The 24,995-nt window shown below is 38.8% G+C and overlaps 1 protein-coding gene across 1 annotated transcript; it reads left to right on the top strand.

Annotated features, from left to right (window-relative positions):
- On the top strand, nucleotides 1-24,549 carry KDM4A (lysine demethylase 4A). The gene is made up of 22 exons (XM_015811362.1): nucleotides 1-70; nucleotides 2,243-2,429; nucleotides 3,844-4,019; nucleotides 4,811-4,925; nucleotides 5,229-5,422; nucleotides 5,647-5,696; nucleotides 7,114-7,217; nucleotides 7,797-7,934; nucleotides 8,787-9,037; nucleotides 9,926-10,116; nucleotides 11,089-11,480; nucleotides 12,159-12,279; nucleotides 14,388-14,566; nucleotides 15,553-15,751; nucleotides 16,844-16,920; nucleotides 18,862-18,917; nucleotides 19,405-19,513; nucleotides 21,059-21,247; nucleotides 21,712-21,882; nucleotides 22,444-22,563; nucleotides 22,947-23,039; nucleotides 23,935-24,549. The coding sequence occupies exons 2-22, from the start codon at nucleotides 2,292-2,294 to the stop codon at nucleotides 24,073-24,075; spliced, it is 3,204 nt and encodes a 1,067-aa protein (XP_015666848.1). The 5' UTR covers nucleotides 1-70; nucleotides 2,243-2,291; the 3' UTR covers nucleotides 24,076-24,549.
- Nucleotides 24,550-24,995: the final 446 nt, after the last annotated feature.

Here is a 24,995-nt window from a genome sequence, read left to right as displayed (position 1 = left end):
GCCCCAGGCTAATACAGAACTCTATTTCGGGCCCTGTCAGAAAGTGGAGGTGGCTCCTTTGAGGCCTTCGGTGAGTGAAAATGCGGTAAAGGGGGGACCGCGGGGAAGAGTTAGTCCTGGAGCGGACTGGGAGAGTTATACACAGGGAGGAAGGAAAGCCACGTCCGGGCGGGGTTCCTCGGTCGACCTGGATCGCGCTGGGGAGAACCGAAAACCGAGGGGAGGGTGGACTTCCTTGAAACCGGGGGAAGGGATGGAAACCCGAGGTGAATGGTGGATGCTCTCCCTATTTCAGCGTCCTTCCATCCTGCCAAATATTAAAGGCTCGAAAGTTGCTATGTCAACGCCGGGCCTTCTGGGCTCTTTCCGAGAGGAGGACCCATCTGGGGCGCTTCCTCCGTGCCTCTCCCCCGCACAACACAGCCACAGGGGAGCAAGACATGCCAGAATCAGCTGTTGCCCCTTGGAGCTCACTCCGGGCAATCCGTCTATAGTAATCATAGTAATAGTAGTAATAATAATAATAATTAGGAGGGCTAGGATCACAATAGGCTAGTGGTGGCGAACCTATGGCACGGGTGCCAGAGGCGGCACTCGGAGCCCTCTCTGTGGGCACGTGCGCCATGCCCCGGAGATGGCAACCGTCCTCTTCAACCAGCCGCCCGCTAACTCGCCGAGGTCCCACGTGGTCGGATGCATCCCAGCACCCATGCACTTGCTGGCCTCTGTGTGCGGGGGCCGATGGTGTCAGGCAGGAGCCACCCTGGCCCCTGCCTCGCCTTGCCCTGTGACATGGCACCCCCGCCCTGCCTCGCCTTGCCTCGCCTCACCCCACAGCACCAGCCTCCTGCCCACCACCCCACCCGCCAGAGACCCTTGGATCTCCCCCAACCCTGCCTGGCCCTCACAGGTGTCCCTCCCCATGAGCAACATCGGGCTGGCCACGCCCACCCTGGCCACGCCCACCCATTTGCCACACCCGCTGTAGCCATGCCCACCCAGCGGACCACGCCTGCCCGGCACCCGGCAATACATAAGTGGATTTTGGGTTGAAGTTTGGGCACTCGGTCTCTAAAAGGTTCGCCATCACTGCAATAGGCAGAAGAACTTCGAGGAACAAGTTTCGAAATTTTGAGACGAAACAGGCTCTCTCGTTTCCATTTAGCACAAAGGCCGTTCTTAGATCACACATTTTTCTGATCTAGCATCTCAGTACGTTGCAAAGAAAACGACAAAAGGAAAGAAAGGAATTGAATGAGGGTAGGGAAATAAAATGAAGAATTTGGAAAAGCCTCTAAATGTTGGGTGCTCTGAGCACTAGGTAAACAAATACAACTGGTTTTAACATCAGGCAGAGATGACTTGAGATGTGTAGAAGTGGATAAATTGAAAGTAAAAAAAAAAATAGGAAGAAAAAATTACGAAGAATTTTGGGGACATTCCGATAATCTTTTTGCTTTCAGTTTTTTTTTAAAGCTTTGAAAAGAGTTTCAATATTTAAAAAGTAACTATAAGTTCCATTCCCCCTTAGCGCCTCTATTTCAATAAACACACCTACATTAATTTTAGTTTTATCTGTCACCTTTCTTTTCTCCATTTCTCTTGAGGGCCTAGTGAGCAAGGCAAGGATATAGATATTTTGGAGAAGCATTTTTTTCAGAAACAAATACCTGTAGCCTTAGTTGGCTGTGGGAGAAGATTCAGGACCAGGTTTGGATATTTATAACAGGATAGTTATCTGGGATATTTATTGTGTTAAACAGATGTCAGAGTAGGAACTTGCTTTTCTCTATGGAAAACAAGATCCAAAGGGTGCTGCCCTCTTTAATATAAAGCAAGCCTCCAAGAAGAGGGAAAGTGGTATCACAATCTAAGACAGAACTTTTTATCAAGAGAAGTTTACATTGGCGGGTTTTGATTTGTCAACAGCTATTGAGACTGCTTGTTCTGTAACTAGTTTCAAATTATTTCTGTTATTTAAGGTTGAGGCATTTTTATCAAATAATAAAATTGGTACATGTACTTTACCTGGCTTCTTCTGTAAATCTGAATGTGAAATTGATATTTAGGAGTATAAAGGTGTAAAATAATTACAATAAAAATTGAGATGGGTTGGATTTGATATAGTTTTAATTAGGACAGCAGTGAACATATTTTGATGCTATTCCTCATTTTTTATTGTACGCTCAATAACTCTGGATAATACTGATTAATTTGTAATTGTTATAATTATTTGTATTAGTGCACTAGTTCTGGTTCACATATGAGAAGAAAGAGTGTGAAAAAAAAACATGGGGTCCGAATTGGAGAACCTAAATCCAAGTGCCAGAATAATGACATTCCGTCCAACTATGGAAGAATTTAAAAATTTCAGCCGTTATGTTGCCTATATAGAGTCTCAAGGAGCCCATAGAGCTGGACTGGCAAAGGTAAGAAGGGCTGGGAACAATGATGATAATGCTGCAATTTATTCATCCATATTTAGTATAATTAAATTTGATTCAGAAATATATAACGTATTTGATGGGTAATCTCAGCATACAAATGAGCAAGTTGTTTCATGGCAAGATTTTATTGGATCCCATTGATGAGGAAATAGTATTCATTTTTGCTGGGAAAAAATCAAACATTTAATGAAAATTCTGAAGTTCTAGATTTTTCTTTTCTTGCACATTATTTTAACTAATTATTTGACATAGGATGTCATGGTTCCGATTGATGAGACCAGTAGAAATAAGAACTCTTGAGGCAATTGCTTCATCAAAGAATATTTTTAATGGCCACATAGTATCGGCATAAACAAAGGTGAACCCAAGACCGAAAGTTCCCACCCCCCCCCAAAGGTTACAAAGTAAAAGTTGAACTCCCTACCCCAATTAACTACTTTGGCGGGCTTTCTAACAGTATCTCCAGCCTGCCAAAACTTAGGCATCTTGACCTTGGTTCCCACAAGAAAGTATTTGTTATGGCTAAACTAAAAGAACACATCTCCCCCCTCCATGGCTGTGGCAACCGAAAACAAAGTAAAGATGGCTGCAGACAGAATCGTTTGAAGGTTTGATATAGGATTTGAAATCAAACCTAAATGTTTCTGGGAGACCCATGTAACTATTTTACAACTTTTATTTCTGTGGTATGCACTATCATGATGATTAATTCCTAAACAAACTGATTTATTACTTTGGATATGCAGAATTCTAAAAAGAAAACTGCAGTAATATTGTTCCTTAGGTCTGTGCCAATCTGTTGAAAGTTGGGCTTCACAACATGAAGTAGCATATGCAAGGCATCTCTGTTGAATCAATAAAGCAGCTGCATGTTTTTCAATAAGCAGCATGTGTATGTGTAGCCAGTAAGCAAAGCCTGCCTTGGGTGCTTTCTTGTTTCAAAGATATAAGAAAACACTTAACACTGACACATTGTGAGACATTGCTTTCAAAGGATTTGCACATCCTTATTGTTTGCAATAGAAAGATCATGTACCATTTAAGTAGGCATTTTCCTTTGTGTTTATTAATTTGGAATCTTCAGTAAATCAGGAGTCATTTTGGCATATATGCCTCTAATCACTGAGCCGAATACATGGTAATGATTTGAAACAGATTTCTTGATTATGAATATTAATTTACCATGTGCTTAATTTTATAAAATTTTATAAAATGCCAACTTATAGTCAAGAGCATTAATAGCGTTGCATGTGGATTACTACTGTATGATGCTGAAGGATAATCCTGCTACTGTGTATAGTTGAAGAGTCAGTCTATTTGAAGTATTATTATATAACCTTTGTTCTATTCTTGTAGTTTTCCAGTTAATTACTCATATAAAAATTACATTTTCTAGATTGTTCCTCCTAAGGAATGGAAGCCACGCACATGGTATGATGATATTGATGATCTGGTCATCCCTGCTCCCATTCAGCAAGTGGTTACTGGCCAGTCAGGCCTCTTCACTCAGTATAACATCCAGAAGAAACCTATGACAGTCCGAGAATTCAGGAGGATAGCAAATAGCGACAAGTAAGAAAAGATGATCTAAACTTGAAAGACTCTAAATATATGTATTTATATGTATGTATTTATATAGGTAATATAAGTTTGTAATGGTTCAAATCTAAAAGCATCTTAATTTAACAAAGTCCCTGCCAGTATCTGGCATAAGTGTATTTCAAATTGGAATATAATTTCTTGAGAATACTTGCTTCTGTACCTTACTCTTACAGCTCCAAAAAAATTTCTTATGAATGGACTGCACTATTTCAATAGCAAATACTGTATTTGAATGGCTCATCTCTGACAAGCTCCGTATTTGTGTGGTAGTTTCTAGATCAAAACCTAGTTTCTTAAATGCATTTCTGTCAGAAGATTCTGTAAGATACTGTGTCAAAGCAAGAATATACAGTATTTGCAGGGAAATCAATGCCTGGAAGTTCTTTGAAGTGTTTCATTAGCTGGAACCATAACATACTGCTGATGTGACACCTATTTCTGCTATCCGCCTTAACTAAAACCAAGAGAATGAAATAATATTGGTAGAAGTTACAGCATCTTTATATGTGAACAGTTTCAGCCTTTGAGCATGATTCGATTGAAATCTTAGTTAATTGTATTACAAATATTAAATGATAGAGAAGTTGACTCTGGCTCTTTCATCTAGGATGTTTGTGCATGACTATCTTCTTAAATTCTGATTTCCAGGATGCTTGTCTACAGTAATATGTTATTTAAAATTGGTGATAACTCATGACATTTGTCAGTGAATAAAGTAAATGGACAAGTTATATTAAGACAGTCAACCTGTGCTCCCTTAGGTACTTTACTCCTCGGTATACAGATTTTGAAGATCTTGAACGCAAGTACTGGAAGAATCTCACTTTCAATGCTCCCATCTATGGGGCAGATGTTAATGGCACACTCTATGACAAGGTAAAAGGAGTAATGAGACATAATAGCTTCCGTATCTGTTAGCTGATGTTAACTTGTCTTTCGCATGGATTCAAGATTCATCTACATTTTCAGCATTAATGTTATTGAATTTCCTAGATTGACCCCTGAAAATTGAAATATGTATATGTAATGTGTACATGGATAGAATATATGAAGCAAAATTAATCTACAATATTCATAAAATTATTTGAGTACCCTCAAAGTGAATTTTTTATACAGATATTGGAATATATGTTATTAGCTTACTGCTTTTTTGAAAAAACCTGTGTTTAATCTTTTTAGCATATAACTGAGTGGAATATTGGTCATCTGAATACAATTCTGGATATAGTAGAAAATGAAAGTGGTATTACCATTGAGGGAGTGAATACGCCTTATCTCTACTTTGGGATGTGGAAAACTTCCTTTGCCTGGCACACGGAGGACATGGACCTGTACAGTATAAATTATCTGCATTTTGGAGAACCCAAGTCCTGGTGAGATATTCTGTGTCAGTGTGTGTGTGTGTACGGGTGTGTATATATCAAGATGTGCATTCATTTTTAATTGAGGGTCATATTTAACATTTTCTCAGTGTAGGAATAATGATGAAGATGGGAAATGATTAAATTTGCTTATATATCAGCATTGTTATATAATATAAGCCTAAAACATCTTTTTTGTGTGAATATATTTGTAATTTGTTTACGTGCTACCATAGGTACTCTATTCCTCCAGAGCATGGGAAGCGGTTGGAGCGTCTTGCTAAAGGTAAACATCCTCTCTCTCTAAATGAGTCTGTATAGTTGATTGCCTCTTAAAGAACAATGACAGCTGTGTTTTTTTTAATTTTTAACTTAATTGTAATACTAATCTGACTTTACTACAGATAGTGCTTGATTTATAACCATTCATTTAGTGATTGAAGTTACAAAGACACTGAAAAAAGAGATTTAAGACCAGTTCTCGCTCTTACAATTGTTACAGCATCCCCGTGGTCTTATGACCAAAATTTGGACACTTGGCACCAGAATATGTTTACAAAGTTGCAGTATGATTGCCCTTTGCAATTTTTCCAGGGGTCTCCCATTGATTTTGCTTGTCAGAAGACCCCTGGAAAAATTGCAAAGGGCAATCATGTGTCCCCGGGATACTGCAACTTTGTAAACATATTCTGGTGCCAAGTGTCCAAATTTTTAGTCATAAGACCACGGGGATGCTGTAACAATTGTAAGAGCGAGAACTGGTCTTAAATCTCTTTTTTCAGTGTCTTTGTAACTTCAGTCACTAAATGAATGGGCATAAATCAAGGACTATCTGTAGTAAAGTCAGTTTAGGATTAGATTCTCTTAATAATTGTGTGATTCACTTAACAATCATGCCCCAAAAGTCATAAAATTGGGCATGACTCACTTAACAGTTGTCTTGCATAGCAATTGAAATTCTGGTCCCAATTGTGGTCATAGGTCAAGGACTATGTGTAATATAATAGCAACAATTTAGAAAAATTATGGAAATCTTATACAATAATAATAATGTTGGAAGGTACCTTGGAGGTCATCTAGTCCAACCCCCGGCTCAGGCAGGAAACCCTATACCATTTCAGACAAATGGTTATCCAGTCTCTTCTTAAAAACTTCCAGTGTTGGAGCATTCACAACTTCTGGAGGCAGGTTGTTCCACTGATTAATTGTTGTAACTGTCAGGAAATTTCTCTTTAGTTCTAGGTTGCTTCTCTCCTTGATCAGTTTCCACCCATTGCTTCTCGTCCTGCCCTCAGGTGCTTTGGAGAATAGCTTTACCCCCTCTTCTTTGTGGCAATCCCTGAGATATTGGAACATTTCATTTTATTTATAAAAGTCCAACAAATATAATACTGAATTTCAGAAAGTAACTTTCTTAAAGTTCTCTCTACATGTGAAAAAACTAACGAAGACTTTCTAAAATAAATAAATAAAAGCCTCTGATGCTTCATTATGTGTCAAGAGGGGATAAGAAAAGTGTACCTCTCTTTTCTCCATTTGGAACTTTTGTCTGAAAGTTGCCTCTAGGTTTTGTGGTTACTTTGTCTTTCATACATTGTCATCCTTGGAAAGAGCCATACCATATTATTCAATCCTGCATCCAATGAATGTTGTATGAGCAACCCTTTTCAACAATACTTGCTGAATATCTGTTTCTTAAATAGGATTCTTTCCTGGAAGTGCTCAGAGTTGTGAAGCTTTTCTCCGTCACAAAATGACCTTGATCTCACCATCAATATTGAAGAAATATGGCATCCCATTTGACAAAGTAAGAAAAAACTGATGGCATTTTACAGAAATCTAGGAAGGCAGAGAGTCTCATAAGATTATAGGAAGTGAAAATAAAAAGGCCACATGAGAAAACATCCTATAATTTCTTTTCACCTCTCTTAAGTTTGCAATAGTTGCACACAGTAGGGAGGTAATCAGGAGACTTAGGAGAACCCCTCCTATTTTTACAGGTGATCAAAACATGTTTAGAAAAAGCAGCTTGAGTGTGGGGAGCACTCTGAAAAGGCCAATCAGAACTGAGCATGTGGGGACAGAGAAATAGAATTAAAAAAAAACAGGAATCATGTCATTCTTCACACTGAGAATATTCTCTGTGTATACTTTTTTCACACAATTTATGTGAATAAATTCACATAATCCATAAATGTGAATAAATTCACATCCATAAATTCCAAGGATACAATTTTTTACTTTGCTAGGGTATATTTTCATTAAATAATTCTTAGAAAAAGCTAGAAATATGGGCTCTTTCCAGCTTAGTAGTACTGAAAAATATCAAATGAATTTTAGAGATTATATAAACTATAGAAATCCATACTGATTGATTCTCTTTCAGGTGACTCAGGAAGCAGGTGAATTCATGATAACTTTTCCTTATGGATATCATGCTGGTTTTAATCATGGCTTCAACTGTGCTGAATCTACTAATTTTGCCACACTTCGTTGGATTGAGTATGGAAAGCAGTCTGTTTTGGTAAGAATTGTTACTTATTCCTAAATGTTTATCAAACAGAATTATAGATTAACATTTATCAATTTAATATTTTGTGGTTGATGGAATGCATCTTATTAACAATTTTTTGCTGCTAAACATGCGCTATGAAGTAGGTCTGGCCGTTTTAACTTTGGACATCCATAAAAATGTAATAATTCATACAAATAAAGCCTCTAAGACAGTTTAAGAAAGAAAGATTTCAGATGGAGAAATGTAGAACACTCTAATTAGTTACATAGGACTACTGTTTTTGATATAAATGTCACGGTGCCAGGTATAAATATTTAGTTAAGGATAAGATATGCCTGTTTGCACAGTTCTCAAGATACTTTTTTCATTAGATATATAAACAAAGCTTGTGAAATGGAAATCAGATAATAATACTTGTTTAGTTCTCATATTTTTCAGATATGTTAGCTTTCCTATATCCTGTTTTTAATGATTAATGTTTGTTCTGTTGACTCATCAGGTTCATGTCTGCTTCAGATATATAGCTGCAGCCTCAGCTTTCTAGAGGCCATTCTGTGCACTGTTGTTTTATTTATTTATTAATATTTCAAAGTACTCAGTACAACAACAAATGCTTTGTCAGAAAGAAAGCTCACAACAGATATATATGGTGATATCAAATAAATATTAAATACCTGTTATTTTGTTCTCCTCTCCCTTTTTCCAGGTAATTACTTTTAGCCTCCAATCTTTGAGGTCACCATTCATTCTTACTAGGAAATGGTATAATTCTCTTATAAGGAGGCATAGTTGCAGAGTGAACTTAATACTGAATTGAAACGAAAACATAAGTGGCCTCAGCTGTTTTGTTATTCCATGCAGTGCTCATGCCGAAAGGACATGGTCAAAATCTCCATGGATGTCTTTGTGAGGAAATATCAGCCTGATCGTTACAAGCTCTGGAAAGCTGGGAAAGATGTGACAGCCATTGATCATACTCTTCCCACACCAGAAGCAACTGAGTTCTTCTTTAAGGGCGAATTCCTTCAAAAAGTTAAGAATGAGAAGCAGTGCCCTGAAGAAACTGAAACAGAGGAAGAATGCAAAGCAGATGAAGATATGGAGAGAAAAAAGTATGCTTGCTTTTTTTTTCATACATCATGACTTAGCCAGTGTTACTAATCAGTTGCATCTATGGAGCTTCTTCTATTTTCCATGTTAAGTGGCTACCAATGACATTGGGACTTGTTTCTTCTCCCTTTCTCCTTGAGTTGTTTAATAACCAAATTCAGTAAGTTTTAGAAAATGGGTGTGTGATTTTCAGTTCTCTGGAGGCTGTGAAATATGAACAGAAATTAATGGTTGGAACCAGACTGTCGACCAAAGAATTGGAGAAAGCATTTCAAAGGAATTTCTGAGTTGCCTTAAGTTAAATAAAATATCTTCCTAGATTCTCTTGTAACTGTCTTCTGACCTGTTGTAAATTTATATTAATGACAGATACTTTGAATTTAAAATATCTGTTATCTCATAGTAAGTGCGTTTTACTTGAATCCTTAAATGGGATTTCTTACAACTGAGAAGAAACCAGTTTCAAGTATTAATGTGAATTTGAAAGCTTGTGTATTCTATCATCTTTTGATAAACTAACGTCAAATATTTTTTCTTCCTAGTGGTAAATATTTCTTTTTAGAGCTGTGCTTTCTCAAGTACTTCAGAAAAGTTATAAAATCAACCGATTTTTCAGAGAGAACAATCTGATATTAAAGTTGTGTTGAGTTCTGTATAAAAGATGGGCAACTTGCCTGGGGTGCATTGAACTAAGAGGAATTATCTTCAGACGCATATAAAATATATAATAGGATTAATGTATATAAATGTGTAAATAAATCATGTAATAATGTTTGAAGTTTACAATCTTGTAGGGCTGGATTTCCAGCTGTCTAGGGTTGCATGCAGCCCATAGGCTGCGGGTTGGACATGCTTGATTTAAAAGATGACATGTTTATTTCTTCTTGCAGTGTCCCAAAGCATCGCATTGGAAGCAAGCGGCACCGAGTCTGCTTAGAAGTTCCTCATGAGGTGAGCCAAAGCGAGTCCTTTCCCAAGGAGGAAATGCTCCCAGTGCAATTTGAGATGGAGGAAGCAGCCCCTCCAGTTGGACCTGCTAGAGAGCCTGTACAGCAAGGGGATGAAGGGCTTGCACCTCCAGGTAACTTCTTGGATGCTACTGTTCATGGTGGCCAATCTCATTGGAACTTTACTATGGCCTAGCCCAGGGGTAGGCAACCTTGGCTCTTTTATGACTCGTGGACTTCAACTCCCAGAATTCCTGAGCCAGCCATGCTGGCTCAGGAATTCTGGGAGTTGAAGTCCACGAGTCATAAAAGAGCCAAGGTTGCCTACCCCTGGGCCTAGCCATAATGACATTTGTTTAGTATTGGCCTAATTTGTTGTCTGAATGTAGCCAATCTAAATGAGGTTTCGTGTGATGCATGAACCCAACTTCTGCTTTCAACAGACATAAAAACATTGAGAGCAAAACATCAAGTTGAAAACTGATGGTAATGCCTCATTAGGAATATGAAGGGTATGTTGAAGAAACGGGGGCCATCTGCAGAGATCTCAGATAAATTTTTAAAAGTTATGTTCTTTTACTTTAGCAACATAAAATAAGGAACTAATAGAATTGTGTCAGTAAAACATAGAAGAAATTCAAAAATTGAAAAGTAGCCTCCAGGGTTGGACACATTTATCCAAATATTGTTCACAAGACTTTCAATTATGACATAAAATATGAAATCATTAGACTATGTTTAATTTATATTGTTTTCTTAAACTTGAAAAGATTTGGAAATATGTCTCAGAAAAAGAATACAGCACCAAAGAGCAGAGTTGGGACAAATAAATTGATAACAAAAATTCTAAAAATTGACAAAATGCCTGGTTAGTGAGAATTTAAAGGTATGATATTGTGTTATGTGTTAATGAAGTTCTAGAGGAAATTCAAATTATAGGAGTATTTTTCTAAAAAATATATATTAAACTTCTAGCTAGACTGGGCCATTTAATAGTTCACATCTTGAAGCCCTAGTTTCAGATTATTTTTTAGGCTTTAATAAATTAGAGCATTTTATTTGGTGGCAGTTACTAAATAATATTTCAAATATTGTTTTTGATGCAGAATATGCAGATTCCTCTGAAGTAAAATTTGAAGAACTGAAAAATGTTAAACTAGATGACGATGATGATGATGAGGAGGAGGAGGAGGAGGAAGAAGAAGAGGAACCAGAAGCAGCTGTTTTAGATCTTTCCATTTCACATTCTGTGTCTTCAGTTTTGACCCAATCTACTATGAAACCAAGCCCAGTGTCCAGCCTTCAGTCTAGCTCTTCTTTTTGTTCTGGCTCTTCAGATTCTGAACCCCCTGATCTTTCCAGGCAGTTGGTTGACCAAACTGAAGTTCTCACAGTTCATAGTTATGCTAAGGAAGAGATGAATGTCATCGAGATAGAACAGCCTTCCCGGAAGAAAACCAGTTCCACAGCTCGTGTGGATGAACAGGAGCTTGCAAAAGTAAGATTCCATCAGAGGGTATACCTGCAATCTATCTTGTATAACATGCTTCAGACACATTTTAATGGTAAAGCGATATATAGGATGAGTTCTTAATACACACTTATCGTAGAATATTATAATTTCTAATCTTCTATTTAATTTTCATTTTCTGACATTATCAGCTGATGTGCAGTTTGCAAAGAATATCTCTAGGACTCTATTTGCCGCATTAGATATCAAATAAATCCATTGTCAATGTAGTTCTGCGTTCTGAAATACACTATTTTATCCATAGTACACATCTTGCATACCTTGGAGCTTAAACAGTGCAGAAAGTATAAGTAATTTTTCAGTTTTTGAATCCATCCAGTAGATACTTTGTTGAAAAAACTGATTACTACTATACTGCTATAAGGTTATGGATACTGGTTTTATTTATATATTTATTTGTATCCCACTTTTATTATTTTTACAAATAACTCAAGGCGGGGACATATCTAGCATACCATCCTCTTCCTATTTACCACACAACAACAACCCTGTGAGGTGGGTTGGGCTGAGAGAGATTGACTAGCCCAAAGTCATCTAGCTGTCTTTCATGGTTAAGATGGGGCTTGAACTGATGGTCTCCTGCTTTCTAGCCTGTTGCCTTAACCACTAGACCAAGCTGTCTCTGATCCGGTCTGATTTCTGCAGATGGCAAAGGAGTACATCAGATCTGTAAAGGATCATAAGAAGTCAAAAGGACGTCGCCAGCCCTTGACCAAACTCCCACGTCATCACCCATTGTTGGTTAAAGATAGCCTTAGTGATGATGGTAAGTTCTAAATTTCTTCCTTTTTTTGTAATAGAGGTATTTGCCTGATAGTGATGCTGAATTACAGCTAGTCCTTGACTTACAACTACAATTGAGCTGAAGATTTCTGTTGCTAAGCAAGACAGTTGTGAATTTTGCCCCATTTTATGAACTTTCTTACCATAGCTGTTAAGTAAATCACTGCAGTTGTTAAGGTAGTAACACGGTTGTTAAGTGAATCTGGCTTCCCCATTGACTTTACTTGTCAGAAGTTTGCAAAAGGTGATCGCATGACCCTGGAATATTGCAGCCATCATAGATACATGCCAATTGCCAAGCATTTAAATTTTTATCATGTGACTATAGGGATGCTGCAATAGTGCCATTGTAGCTTTGAAAGGTTACTAAATGAATGATTGTAAGTCAAGGACAACCTGTAGCAATAAGCATTTTTTAATGTCTCAATTCATCCTTTACATTTTTAAAGCAATCTCTTGCATTTTGTACAACATATACCTAAATACATTAATCACAGTCTGATTCACAATTTTTGAAGGTTGTATACTTGGCTGTATGAACTTGATATATTTTGATGCTGAATTTTCAGCTATCGAGTTAGGATCAAATACAGCACTTTGATCTCTGAGGCAAAAGAAAGAGAGCACATATTTAAAACATGGTTTTATAATTGTGAGGTTGTGTATTATTTCCAAATTAATGGTTTCACAAAATATACAGTGAGGGAAAAATTATTTGATCCCCTGCTGATTTTGTACGTTTGCCCACTGACAAAGAAGCACATTTGTCGAGCCCCGCAGAGCCAACATGTACGGGTGGATGGGAAGCGGGTTACTGCACCGCCGCCGCCCTGTAGGCCTTCGCCATGGCCGGGACCGTCGCTGAATGCCCCGCGGGGTCAACACTTGCCGGCAGGAAGGGACCCCGCCTGCCCCGCCACTGCTGTTCCCGCCAACCCTCCTCTTAGCTGACGGGCGCAGGCCGGAACGATACGTGGCCAACGGATGCCGGGGTCCGTCGCCGCGCTGTGGGCTGCTCTCAGCCGAGGGCCGGGGAACTTTGCCGACTTCCAGCCGCACGGGGATGTTACTGCAGCTACCGGTAATGGGCAACGCCCACGGACCAGCGTCTTGCCAGTCCAATGGAAGAACCCCGGTGTAGTGAGCGAAGCCCACGGACCACCGCCTTGCCGGTCCAGACAGCCAGGCGGCCAAGACATAAGAGGGGAAGGAGCGTGCGACGGGAGACGGCAACGGGGGAAAAGGAGCTCACCTTGCTGTGCTTCCTGGAATGCCATAGCCGGGCTGGAGTGCGCACCGACCGGAATGGGGGGGTGTTGCCCCTGTTGATTGGTTTTGTTCCCCACAGGCCGGATGCTGGCTTGTGGGGTGGGGGGTGGGAGTAGCGCGCGGAACCTATGTAAAGCACTGGGAGCAACTCACTCCCAGTGCTAACTTTATTACTGTATGGATTAAAACGCCAACCGTTTGTCGATCGTTCCTGTTTGTCGGCTCTTTCTTGGGCACCAAAGAGGACGCCTTGACAATTAAGGTCCTGGAGTGGCCTAGCCAGTCTACAGACCTTAATCCCATAGAAAATCTGTGAAGAAAGCTGAAGGTTTGAGCTGCCAGACGTCAGCCTCAAAACCTTAATGACTTGGAGAGGATCTGCAAAGAGGAGTGGGACACAAATACTTATTTCACTCATTAAAATGCAAATCAATTTATAACTTTTTTGAAATGCGTTTTTCTGAATTTTTTTATTGTTACTCTGCCTCTCACTGTTAAAATAAACCTACCATTACAATTATAGACTGATCGTTTCTTTTGTCAGTGGGCAAACGTACAAAATCAGCAGGGGATCAGATAATTTTTTTCCCCTCACTGCATGGGCTTAGCAGCCATGTGTGGAGCTGAACTTTTGTACACTGTAAAAGGCAGCATTTGTAAAGGTTGCTAATAAAGACAAAGAAAACATTGGCAGGCATGGCTGAAAAGTGAGGAACATTATTGTATTGCCCGTAGTTTAAGTCTGTTATTCTTTTTGACAGCCTGGAGAAAAGAGGAAATGATTTATCTAAATTTTGACTGACGCTGTGATTCTTACTGCAGAAATGTCGGAGCAGTTAACACCTGAAGAAGAAACTGAAGAGATGGAAGCATGGGCCAAACCTCTCAGCCAACTGTGGCAGAATCGTCCTCCAAACTTTGAAGCGGAAAAGGAGTATAATATTGCCATGGCTCAGCAGGCCCCCTATTGTGCAGTGTGCATGCTCTTTCAAACCTACCAGGTAAGTAGATGATTCTTTCTCCTGGCCTATATAGTACAGAAGCACTGATAGAATGTGGTTTGTGTGTTTTCAGACTGATTATTGCTAGTATAATCCTGGTTCCAATGTTTCCATAGTAAGTGGGACTGATTTTCTACAGCATCTGTCACGTTACTCTAACAAGTGCATAGTTTCTTAAAAAATAAACCATATACATATTCTAGTACCTGATTATAGAAGCTAAACAAGATTAAGCCTGGTTAATACATAGATGGGAAACTGTCTGGTAATAATGGATGCTGTGTGGTATAGTAGTTGTCACAGTCATCTCAGATGGGAATGGTCCATGGTGGTTAAGGTGTTAATAGTTTTTCAAAAAGTATCTATATACTTAACTGACTCAAATATATTTTCTATAAACAAATGTATTCTGCTTCTTACATTCTTTATTACTGATCCATTTTTCCCTCACTAAATAGCACAACACAGAAACTGTTTAGTGGTATTTTAATTGCTTGTTTAAAACAGTTAAAGAATTTATAATTTGTTTTTAGTTCTTACTTCAATAGAACAAGGAAATCTTAAAACAAATCCAGACTATTTTTGATGAACTTTTATATTGGGAATAACCTATTTAATAATTAAAAAAAAAATCTTAGGGCTGGAATCATATTTGCAGAAATGTGCCTGAGATGAACATAGTATGTAATTTATCTTTGAAGATTTGGATTATTTTATATCAATTTTGTCAAACGTAATTTTTTTCCTTATTCTGACATGAAAAAATGACCTATTGATTATTTGTTTGGCAGAAATATTTATCTCTTTGGAAGGAAAAATATCATACTTAATTTGGAATCATTCTACCTTGAGCATAACATAGTGAAATAATATTTAGTTCAATTCTTTCAGTATGCAAACAAAAATGGAATGCTTTCCTGATCATATATTTCTTTTTATTTCTGTGTTGCTGTTCTTTTCTAAAATGTGTAATTTCTCATTGGCAGGCAGATTGTGGAAGTCAGAGCTTACAAGCAGTTCCAAATGCTGCTAATGGAAAGATGAGAACTAAGCCCCTCATCCCTGAGATGTGTTTTACTACCACTGGCTGTAGCACAGATGTCAATCTCTCTACCCCATATCTGGAGGAAGATGGGACCAGTATTCTGATCACATGCAATCACTGTCAGGTCCGGGTCCATGCCAGTGAGTACTGTATAATTTAGGTCTGATTGTCCATTGACTCCCCAAATAAAATATTACTATTTACCCCTCCATTTTCCCATAGTTTATAAAGAAGCAATGTAAGTATGGGCAGCTTATGCCTGGTTATTTTTACCTGTAAGGAAGAGCACAGAAAAAAGTTGAGGAATTGCACTTTAATGTCCACCCGATTCATATGAACAAAATGATCTGAAAATACCATGGGTGAAAACTACAATTAAAGTGCAATAAACACAAAATATGTCCTTCCAGATACGGTGGTACCTCAGTACTCAACATTAATTGGTTCTGGAAGGCGTAGTGAGTACCAAAACTGATGAGTACCAGACAAATTTTTCCCACAAGGAGTAATGTAATAAGTCACAAGGCAACTGACAACGACAAGTTCTAGCTTGTATGTTGAGTGCCAAACAAATCATGAGTACTGGGACAAAACTTTTGTGTCAAAATGTGTTACCAAATTTGATGAGTTTCAACGCAGTCGAGTACCAAGGTACCACTGTATTTTTCATGCTATATGAAGATTAAGATGCTGTCACTGGAAAACTAGCCCACAATATAAGTAAACAGAGGGGAAAATCTCATTGGAATACCAGTTACTAAGCAGCTTGGATGAGTTCCTTTCCTAATGCTTTGGATATCACTAATACTTTAAAGCAGTAAAAGAAATTCAAAGACCCAAAACACTGTAATAGTTAACGTCGAGTTAATTTATAATAACAATTATTTTTTTCTCTTGTAAAATTCATTGAATTGACAGAGCCCAGAGATAGATTTGACCCATCGTGCCCATTTTTATGGCTTGAGGTTTGAAATTTATTTTTTAAATGAGAGATCAGGTTATGGATAGATCAGTATTGCTTTTTTGTTAGTATGTTTCAAGTGGATGATATAATGCTTAAGGTCATATTCTGTACCATTGTTTCTTTGGGTCTTCCAAGACTGGTCAAACTTATTTTGTGGACATAAATTCATTATTAATATTTGTTAAAATAAAAAGGGATATGAAAATTGAAACATTGCTGATTTTTTTTGCTTAGCCTACAAACCTTCTAATTTTTATTTTTATTATAGGTTGTTATGGAGTAGCCCCAGAGAAGGCAACTGAAGATTGGAAATGCTCCAGATGCAAAGCCAATGCTTTGGAAGAGGTATGTCAGTGTCTACTAAAATTCTTTTGTTTTCATGCATGAGCAGCATTAGAAAGTTTGCAGTTGTGAGATGGTTATTGATATAGATTTATTTGTATGAAAGAATTTCATTAAAATAGAAAGAAGATCTAGCTTCTTTTTTTTTTTGTATTTAAATTTTTTATTATTTTCCATTTAAAAAAACATAAACATAAATCTTTTATCACAATAACAATCAAAAAGAATAAAACTTAACAAAACATTCACAGACGTGTCCAGTGTACCCCTCCCGCACCACCCTCTTCCACTTACCACTCCTTCCTCCTCTCATTCTACCACCACTCCTCCTTCCTCCCTCTTTCCTACTTCCCTTCCACTCTCAACCATCCCGTCCTGTGCAGTTGGGGTATCACCTCCTTAAAAAAAAAAAATCATACATATAAATCTATAATACAAACCTACCCTTTTCCCCCCTCCCCCCCCCCAGGACTTCCCAAAGCTAATCTAGGAAATAAACACAGAATAATCCAAATCTGTTCACAATTACTCCATATTACTACACACTAGTATAAAATTGCTATGACTCTAAAAGAAGATCTAGCTTCTGATGCGACATTACTTCATGGAATATTTTAAATGAATAGTGTGGTTGATTCAGTATCATCCATTATTAAATGTATTCATCAGTATTCCAGAATCTAGTCCTGAGATACCAAAACCTCCTCTTCAAGCTGGCTTAATTAGCAATCCCTACTGGAGGTAGCTTCCCTGAATCTCTTCTGAATCAAACATTTACGCAGATAATGAGATTACTTTTTATTTTAAAAAAATGTTTATCATTGTTTTAGACACTTTAGGGAATGGAATACTACTAGGAGATGATGTTTTGCAGGTATATTTGGCTCATTTGGTGCAGACATTGATGTGCAACTCTGCTGTCATGCATGATTGGTGAAGTATCACCTTGCTACATAGGATAGAATAGGCTTTTGAACAATCATCTAAGTAAGACATGTCCTACATCACTTCCGCATAGGTCTGGATCAGTGGTGGCGAACCTATGGCACGGGTGCCAGAGGCGGCACTCAGAGCCCTCACTCTGGGCACGCGCGTCGTCGCCCCAGTCCTAGGCCTTCAGCTGGGTTTTATAAAACCTTTTCGCTTTAGGCCTCCACCGCCATGTGCAAAAAAAAAAAAAAAGGTTCAATCAGTCAATTTCAACTTCTCGCGGGGGAAAAAAGTTCTTGCAAAGTTGGAATTGATTGGTTGAACTTTTTGATCCCACCCAGTCTGCCGTTACCACTGCAGCCATGCCCACCCAATTGGCCACACCCAGCCAATGGCCCACACCCACCTGGCACTCAACGATGCATAAGTGGGTTTTGGGTTGCAGTTTGGGCATTCAGTCTCTAACAGGTTCGCCATCACTGGTCTGGATAGTTTTCTGCTTTGTGCATCCCTAACAGGACTTAATAAAATGCATTCTACCTAGCACTAGTCTTTCATTTCCTATAGAACTAGCTTAGTTTCTTCTATGAGATCTTCTGTAAGACAAAAACAATTAATGCATAGAATAATTATTTAACTTGTATAGTTCTCATTGCAGAATATTTCTGTATTTCAGAAAAATAGTATAAAATGTAGTGCTATAATAGTACAGTATTAATTGGTGTGATTTCAATAACATGAAAGCTAGCTTGGTCTAGTGATTAAGACACCAGGCTAGAAAGCCGGAGTCCATGTGTTCTAGTCCTACCTTAGCTATGAAAGCCATCTAGGTCACTTTGGGGCAGGCACTTTCTCTCAGCCCAACTCACCTCACAGGGTAGTTCTTGTGGGGAAAATAAGAGGAGGAAGGTGTGTTGGATATGTCTGCTGCCTTGAGTAAAAATATGTAAAAATAATAAAAGCAGTATACAAATACGTACAAATAAGTAAATGCAATTTTCTTTTGTCTATCAGGATTGCTGCTTATGCTCACTTCGTGGAGGTGCACTTCAAAAAGCCAATGATAACAAGTGAGTTTTTGTGATAATTAAGTATGGAAGACCCCTGGACTAATAGACATCAACTCATACTAAGCAAAAATTTAGTGATGTTCCCCTGGTCTGATGCAATGCTAGTTGTGTAAAGTACTGTATTCATCTGAGATGTTTTGCAAAGCCTACTGTTGCAAGCAAAAAATCCCCTCCTCAGATACTTAAAGCAACCACGTTCTATATAGTCTTCATAAACTGCTGCAAAGACTGTGTGCATAGATAGCCACATTGCCGATAGTCTATTATCTGTTCATGCATACAGCCTTCCAGAGTATGTGGCTGTTTTTGTGCTGAATGTTTTTGCAAAGCACTTTTTTCAAATACTTTATGCAGCTGTATTGAGAGTTGGGGAGATCATATTGTTTTTGAGCTGTTTTACCAATATCAGTTTTGGTTATCCATATCCTGCAGCCAATTTTTAACAAACATTTACTAAATACTTAAGTAGACTTCTGATTTTTCTCAGGTGGGTACATGTTATGTGTGCTGTGGCAGTTCTGGAGGCCAAATTTATAAACATTGCCCAGCGTAGTCCAGTTGATGTCAGCAAAATCCCACTGCAACGCTTCCGACTGGTAAGAAAATAAACAGTACTTTGAATTGATTAATGCATGTTTATTCTATGCTTTTATGAGATTCTTAAATCAGAACCCAGAGAACATAGGAAATATCTTTTCAGATTAGATAATTTGTGATAATGCAAGTGGTGGAATTTTGGATGATTGTACATAGCTTTTACCCACTTGTTCCCACTCAAACGTATTGGACAAAACTATTATTTTAAGACTGTGGGGGAAAAGGTCATGGTGTCCAAAATTATGGAAGTTGGAGCCCAGCATATCTGGAAGGTGACAGATTCAGAAAAGTCGTTGTATGCAGTATAATAAGGAGCGTAACTTAGCAATTACTTGTAGAATTGAGTACCTGTACATTAATAGCGTAGAGCAGACAGGTCAAACACAAGGCCCGGGGGCCAGATGCGGCCCGCAAAGTGGTTTCATGTAGCCCACGAAACATCCTGGAAACAGTGAGAGAACGGCCCCCTCTGCCTTGGCCCTGGCCCAGGCCAGCCGGGAGCCAATGTACAATTTTGTGGTGGCCCTCTATGCTGAAACGCATTCAGTCTTAGCTCCATAAGCCTCCCCCCCGCATGGCCTGAGAGGAACAGTGAGACTCCTCCAGTGGACCATGCCTTGGCACTTGCCCCGGTCCCACCCCCTTCTGCCAGAGACCCTCAGATCTATCCCACTCCTGCCCAGGCCCCCACAGGCCCCCTTGACGCAAACGATGTAGAGATGGCCACACCCACCCAGTAGGCCACACCCACTCCATCCACGCCCACCCAGTAGGCTGCACCCACCCTGGCCACACCGACCCGGCCTCCTGAGGGCAACCGCAATGCTGATGTGGCCCTCAATGAAATTGAGTTAGACACCCCTGACATAGAGCACATGGCCTGTCTGTACAATAATTCAGTAAAGAAGGCCCGTGTTATCCCATTGCATGATTTTATTATGCATGGGAAAAATAGTGATAGAGTGAGACTTCACCCTATATAACATTTTGGAGAGTTTCTTCCAACAGTTTCATATAGATGTTAAATAACACAGGATAGGACAAAGCCTCTCCCGTTACGTAAAGGAAAAGGAAATTACGAAAACATCCAGGGCCTTGATTTTACCCAATGTATGTGCTGTAATATACTATGAACAAAAGGAAGCATACAGAGGCTTCCCATATATAGTCATATATTTTAGTATATGAGTAAAGACAATTCCTACAAGAATCTACAGGGAAATATAATTACGTATTGTGTAATTATGTAGTAACTAAATAGCGTGCATTTTTTTCTTCTTCGTAAGATTGCACAGTAGTAGTATTAATTTTAAAGAAAATGCCTGACCATTGAAGCAGATTGTAAGTACTATTGAAATATACATGGAATGCAGGTTTTGTCAGAATTCCTGAAAATAAAAACTCATGACGTAGTTCGTGATTTCAGTACCTGATAACCAATCTGCATCTGAATTTGACAGGCCCATGTGTGTCTTTTGGTGTCTAAGCATCTGATACCTTTGGAACTTCACCTTGATTGAAGTGCTAAACTTGTATCTTCATAGAAATGTGTCTTCTGTAAGAAGAGGCGGAAGAGAATCGCTGGTTGTTGCATGCAGTGCTCTCATGGCCGCTGTCCTACATCTTTCCATGTCAGCTGCGCCCAGGCAGCTGGAGTCATGATGCAGCCAGACGACTGGCCGTTTGTAGTCTTCATTACCTGCTTTCGACATAAAATTCCATCTCAAGCAGAAGTAAGTAAATAGAGGCTTAATATTCGGTTCAGCTTAACATTTGTAAATGAGACACTACTTAATCAGTAGTCAGGCAGTGGAAAGACAGTAGTAAAAGTGTTCAGGAGGCCACACATGCACACTATATTATGGAAATGCTTGCTTTGTACCTCATTAAAATGTTTTTCTGCTCAAAGCAATTGCTAGTCTTGTTGCTATTGTCAATATTACTGAGCCTTCTATTTATAGCTTCATTAAAAGTTGATGGTATATACTGTAGTTTGCATTAGCAGTAAAAATATAAAGACATAATAAAAATCTTTAAAAGCTTTGCAAAAGTGATGTAAAAATAATCTTTCCGTGCTTTCCAGGTAATGCATAGGAAGCATTTGCATTTCTACAACCTTCAAAGTATTCTATGTGGTTAAACCATCAAGTTTTATCTTCTGAATATAACATTGATTATAGCTCCTTTGTTCCTTCAGCGTGCTAAGGCCGGTCTACAGGATCTTGCTGTGGGGCAGCCTGTGATAAGCAAGCACAAGAATGGACGTTTCTATCAATGTGAAGTGATCAATCTGACAAAAGAAACATTTTATGAGGTCAACTTTGATGATGGCTCCTTCAGTGATAACCTATATCCAGAAGATATTGTGGTATGCTTTGCAGTACAAAAATTATTGCACCAGAAAATATACAGTTCTAGGAAACATAAAGTCCCCGATTGCTGAAGTGGGTCAAATCTCTAAAGCATCCGGACAATACTTTTGAGCTGCATAATGCAAAGCTAAATATAGCATAGATTATTTGATTCCTAAATTAGAAATCTCTTCCCTTTCTCCTTCCCTCTCTTCAGTACCTTTTAGACTCTTTCGTTAGAGAAAAAAATAATTCCAGATGAAGATTCTATTCTGTTGCCAGATTTTTACTTCTTGTATATAATAAATGAGTAGTTGCAGAACAAGGATAGTTTTGTTTATCTTGTAATCTGTTCAGGGCAGGAATATTCTGATTATAAGATTAAGCTCATTGCAACTACCTCCTCTGATGTTAACAGAATTGTACTTAGTAAAAATCAGACACTTTTCTGGTCTCCTCATTGCCATGTGTCGGCTCAATCGTCAAGCTTCTCCAGGGTCCATTATTTTAGGCAATGTTTCTTCTGTTTGCTATTCAGTAGATGATTATATTTCTCAAACTTTTTCTAACATGGACAGACTCGAGATTGCCTCCAGCTTGGTCCTCCACCTCCAGGAGAAGTTGTTCAAGTGAGATGGACAGATGGCCAGGTCTATGGAGCTACATTTGTGGCTTCTCATGTCATCCAGATGTACCAGGTAAGTAAGAGGAATGGGATCGATCTTCTCATTTTCTCTCTTTTTAACTCTTTGTAGATTGGGAGTTCTGAAATCCCTAAAGGTTGTATAACATATAATTAGGCTGTTCCAAAGGATACATTGATTGATATATCAATATTTGTATAAAGTGGTGTTAATTCTCATGTATTATAGTTGTGGCTATATAAACTAGTTTCTAGATATTCTCTTCTGTTATTAGCAGCTGATCTGCCAACCTCCTTCATGATGTAGAGTACATGAAATTGCATGTCAGTTGGCTGGGATCTTACTCCATAAAAACATTCTGTATTGAATTGCATGGCAGAGAAATAGTAATTGATGCTTATATTCATCTGACAGCCACCCGATTGATCTTATTCTAGGTGGAGTTTGAAGATGGATCCCAGCTGATGGCAAAAAGGGATGATGTGTATACACTTGATGAAGAACTTCCTAAAAGAGTCAAGTCAAGGCTGGTAAGCCAAACAGGAATAGATTTTGATTCATGAAATTCTTCTCACACAAGAGAGCATCAGTTCCCACATAGGAAACTGATCTTTTGAGTACTAGGCATTTCTTCTGTCACTGGGACACTTCCAGATACGTCAAAGATATAATAAAATTATTAAATTGAAGGTTCCAAAAGTCATTTCAAAGGAAAGGAAAAATAGATTTTCAGAATATTGTTTGTTGAGCCCATTATTGAACTCTGCAAATTTGCAGATTAATGGTAAACAGCCACTTGGAGCCTCAAGACTTGAGGTGCATCTATATTAAGTACTCGACTTTAAACTGGATAATTACAGTTCCAAAATCTACCCTCTGTTGTTTTCCAGTGAAATAATATGATTTTTATTATGCATTTATTTATTTATTTATTTATTGTTTATATTTATATCCCGCCCTTCTCCTTGCAGACTCAGGGCGGCTAACAACCAGATAAAAATGCAAATCCCAAAACTACAGATTAAAACATAATTAAAAACAAATATTAATAATTGGTCTAATTTATTTAAAATTACTTTAAAACCCCCATTAAAAACTTTCCCCTAGGCCAGTCCTGCAAGCTGGAATAGCCATGTCTTAAGGGCGCAGCGGAAGGAAGGGAGATCAGGGATCACCCTGATCTCTGGGGGTAGTTCATTCCAGAGGGTGGGAGCTCCCACAGAGAAGGCCCTCCCCCTTGGGGTCGCCAGCCGGCACTGTCTGGCCGACGGCACCCTGAGGAGACCCACTCTGTGGGAGCGTACAGGCCGATGGGAGGTAATCTGCGGCAGGAGGAAAATGGTGTAGAGTCATTATCACTTATATCCTATAGTCCAGTTTTCGCCACTGTCCTTTTAACATTTCTTGTCCTTACTTGATTTGCAGTCTGTTGCCTCTGACATGCGCTTCACAGAGATCTTCACGGAGAAAGAAGTCAAACAAGAGAGAAAAAGACAGAGGGTGATCAACTCGCGCTATCGTGAGGATTACATCGAGCCTGCACTGTACCGGGCCATTATGGAGTAGTAGTTTGCAGCAGGATTGCAGTGACCACCCCAAAATGGATTCTAGCACCCCAGCACAGCAGAAGCCAAACAGACAGTCTTCATATCCCACTTTTTTTAAAAAAAGAAAGAAAGAAATGAGATAAGCTTATCTGACTCTGTAGCACCTTGAACATATGGATTTCGCTTTACTGGCAAACTCCAAGGCTATCATTTCGGAGCACATCTTTGAGTTCATGAAGCATTTGGCTCATACCAGCTCGATGACTTCGCCGTTAGCTGTGAGTTTCTTCATTCAATACAAACTGTTCTTTGACAGAAGGATAACTTTCCATTACCACCCAAGGAGTAGCCCAGATAGTCGTAGTGCTAAAAATGACTTTCCCCATTTTTCCTGGATTAAATATCTATTTCTGGGGGACATTCTGAGCTCATCCTGCCTGCAGAAAGCTGGTGATGTTACTGGTGCTTGACAATGGATTCCTTTTTATATTTATAACCCTGTTTTTTGTCATGAGCACGCTTCTTCTTCTTTTTTTTCAAGCATCACCTGTCTGAGAACAGAGCTAAGTGAGCTGAAGAATGGAGAGTGAAATTTATTAGCTCTCTTTATTCCCAACTTCTTGAACCTTTGAAGCTTTTGTCCCTATTTTATATTTCAGAGACTTATTTACTCATATGTTTAATTTGTACCTATGTAATAGGAAAAGGTTTTGAGCCATTCAGCGCTGTGCATTCCTCAGGCAAGAGAATCCTGGGAAATATCCTCAATTAAGGCAATAAGGACTACAAGGATTCCCATTCCTGTGTGGCTTGGAATGGCCACAAATTGGGCCCAGGTTTGCAACCAGATTGCCTGAGAAAATGAGCATTCTTTCATCTCACTGGCAATGACCCCAAATTGTGGGGTATTTGAATCCAGTTTGAATATTCGTTAAATTA

The sequence above is a fragment of the Protobothrops mucrosquamatus genome, unplaced genomic scaffold, assembly GCF_001527695.2.
Source record: "Protobothrops mucrosquamatus isolate PMUCROS unplaced genomic scaffold, P.Mucros_1.0 scaffold39, whole genome shotgun sequence".
Taxonomy (NCBI): Eukaryota; Metazoa; Chordata; class Lepidosauria; order Squamata; family Viperidae; genus Protobothrops; species Protobothrops mucrosquamatus.
This window is presented reverse-complemented; position numbering and strand designations above follow the sequence as displayed.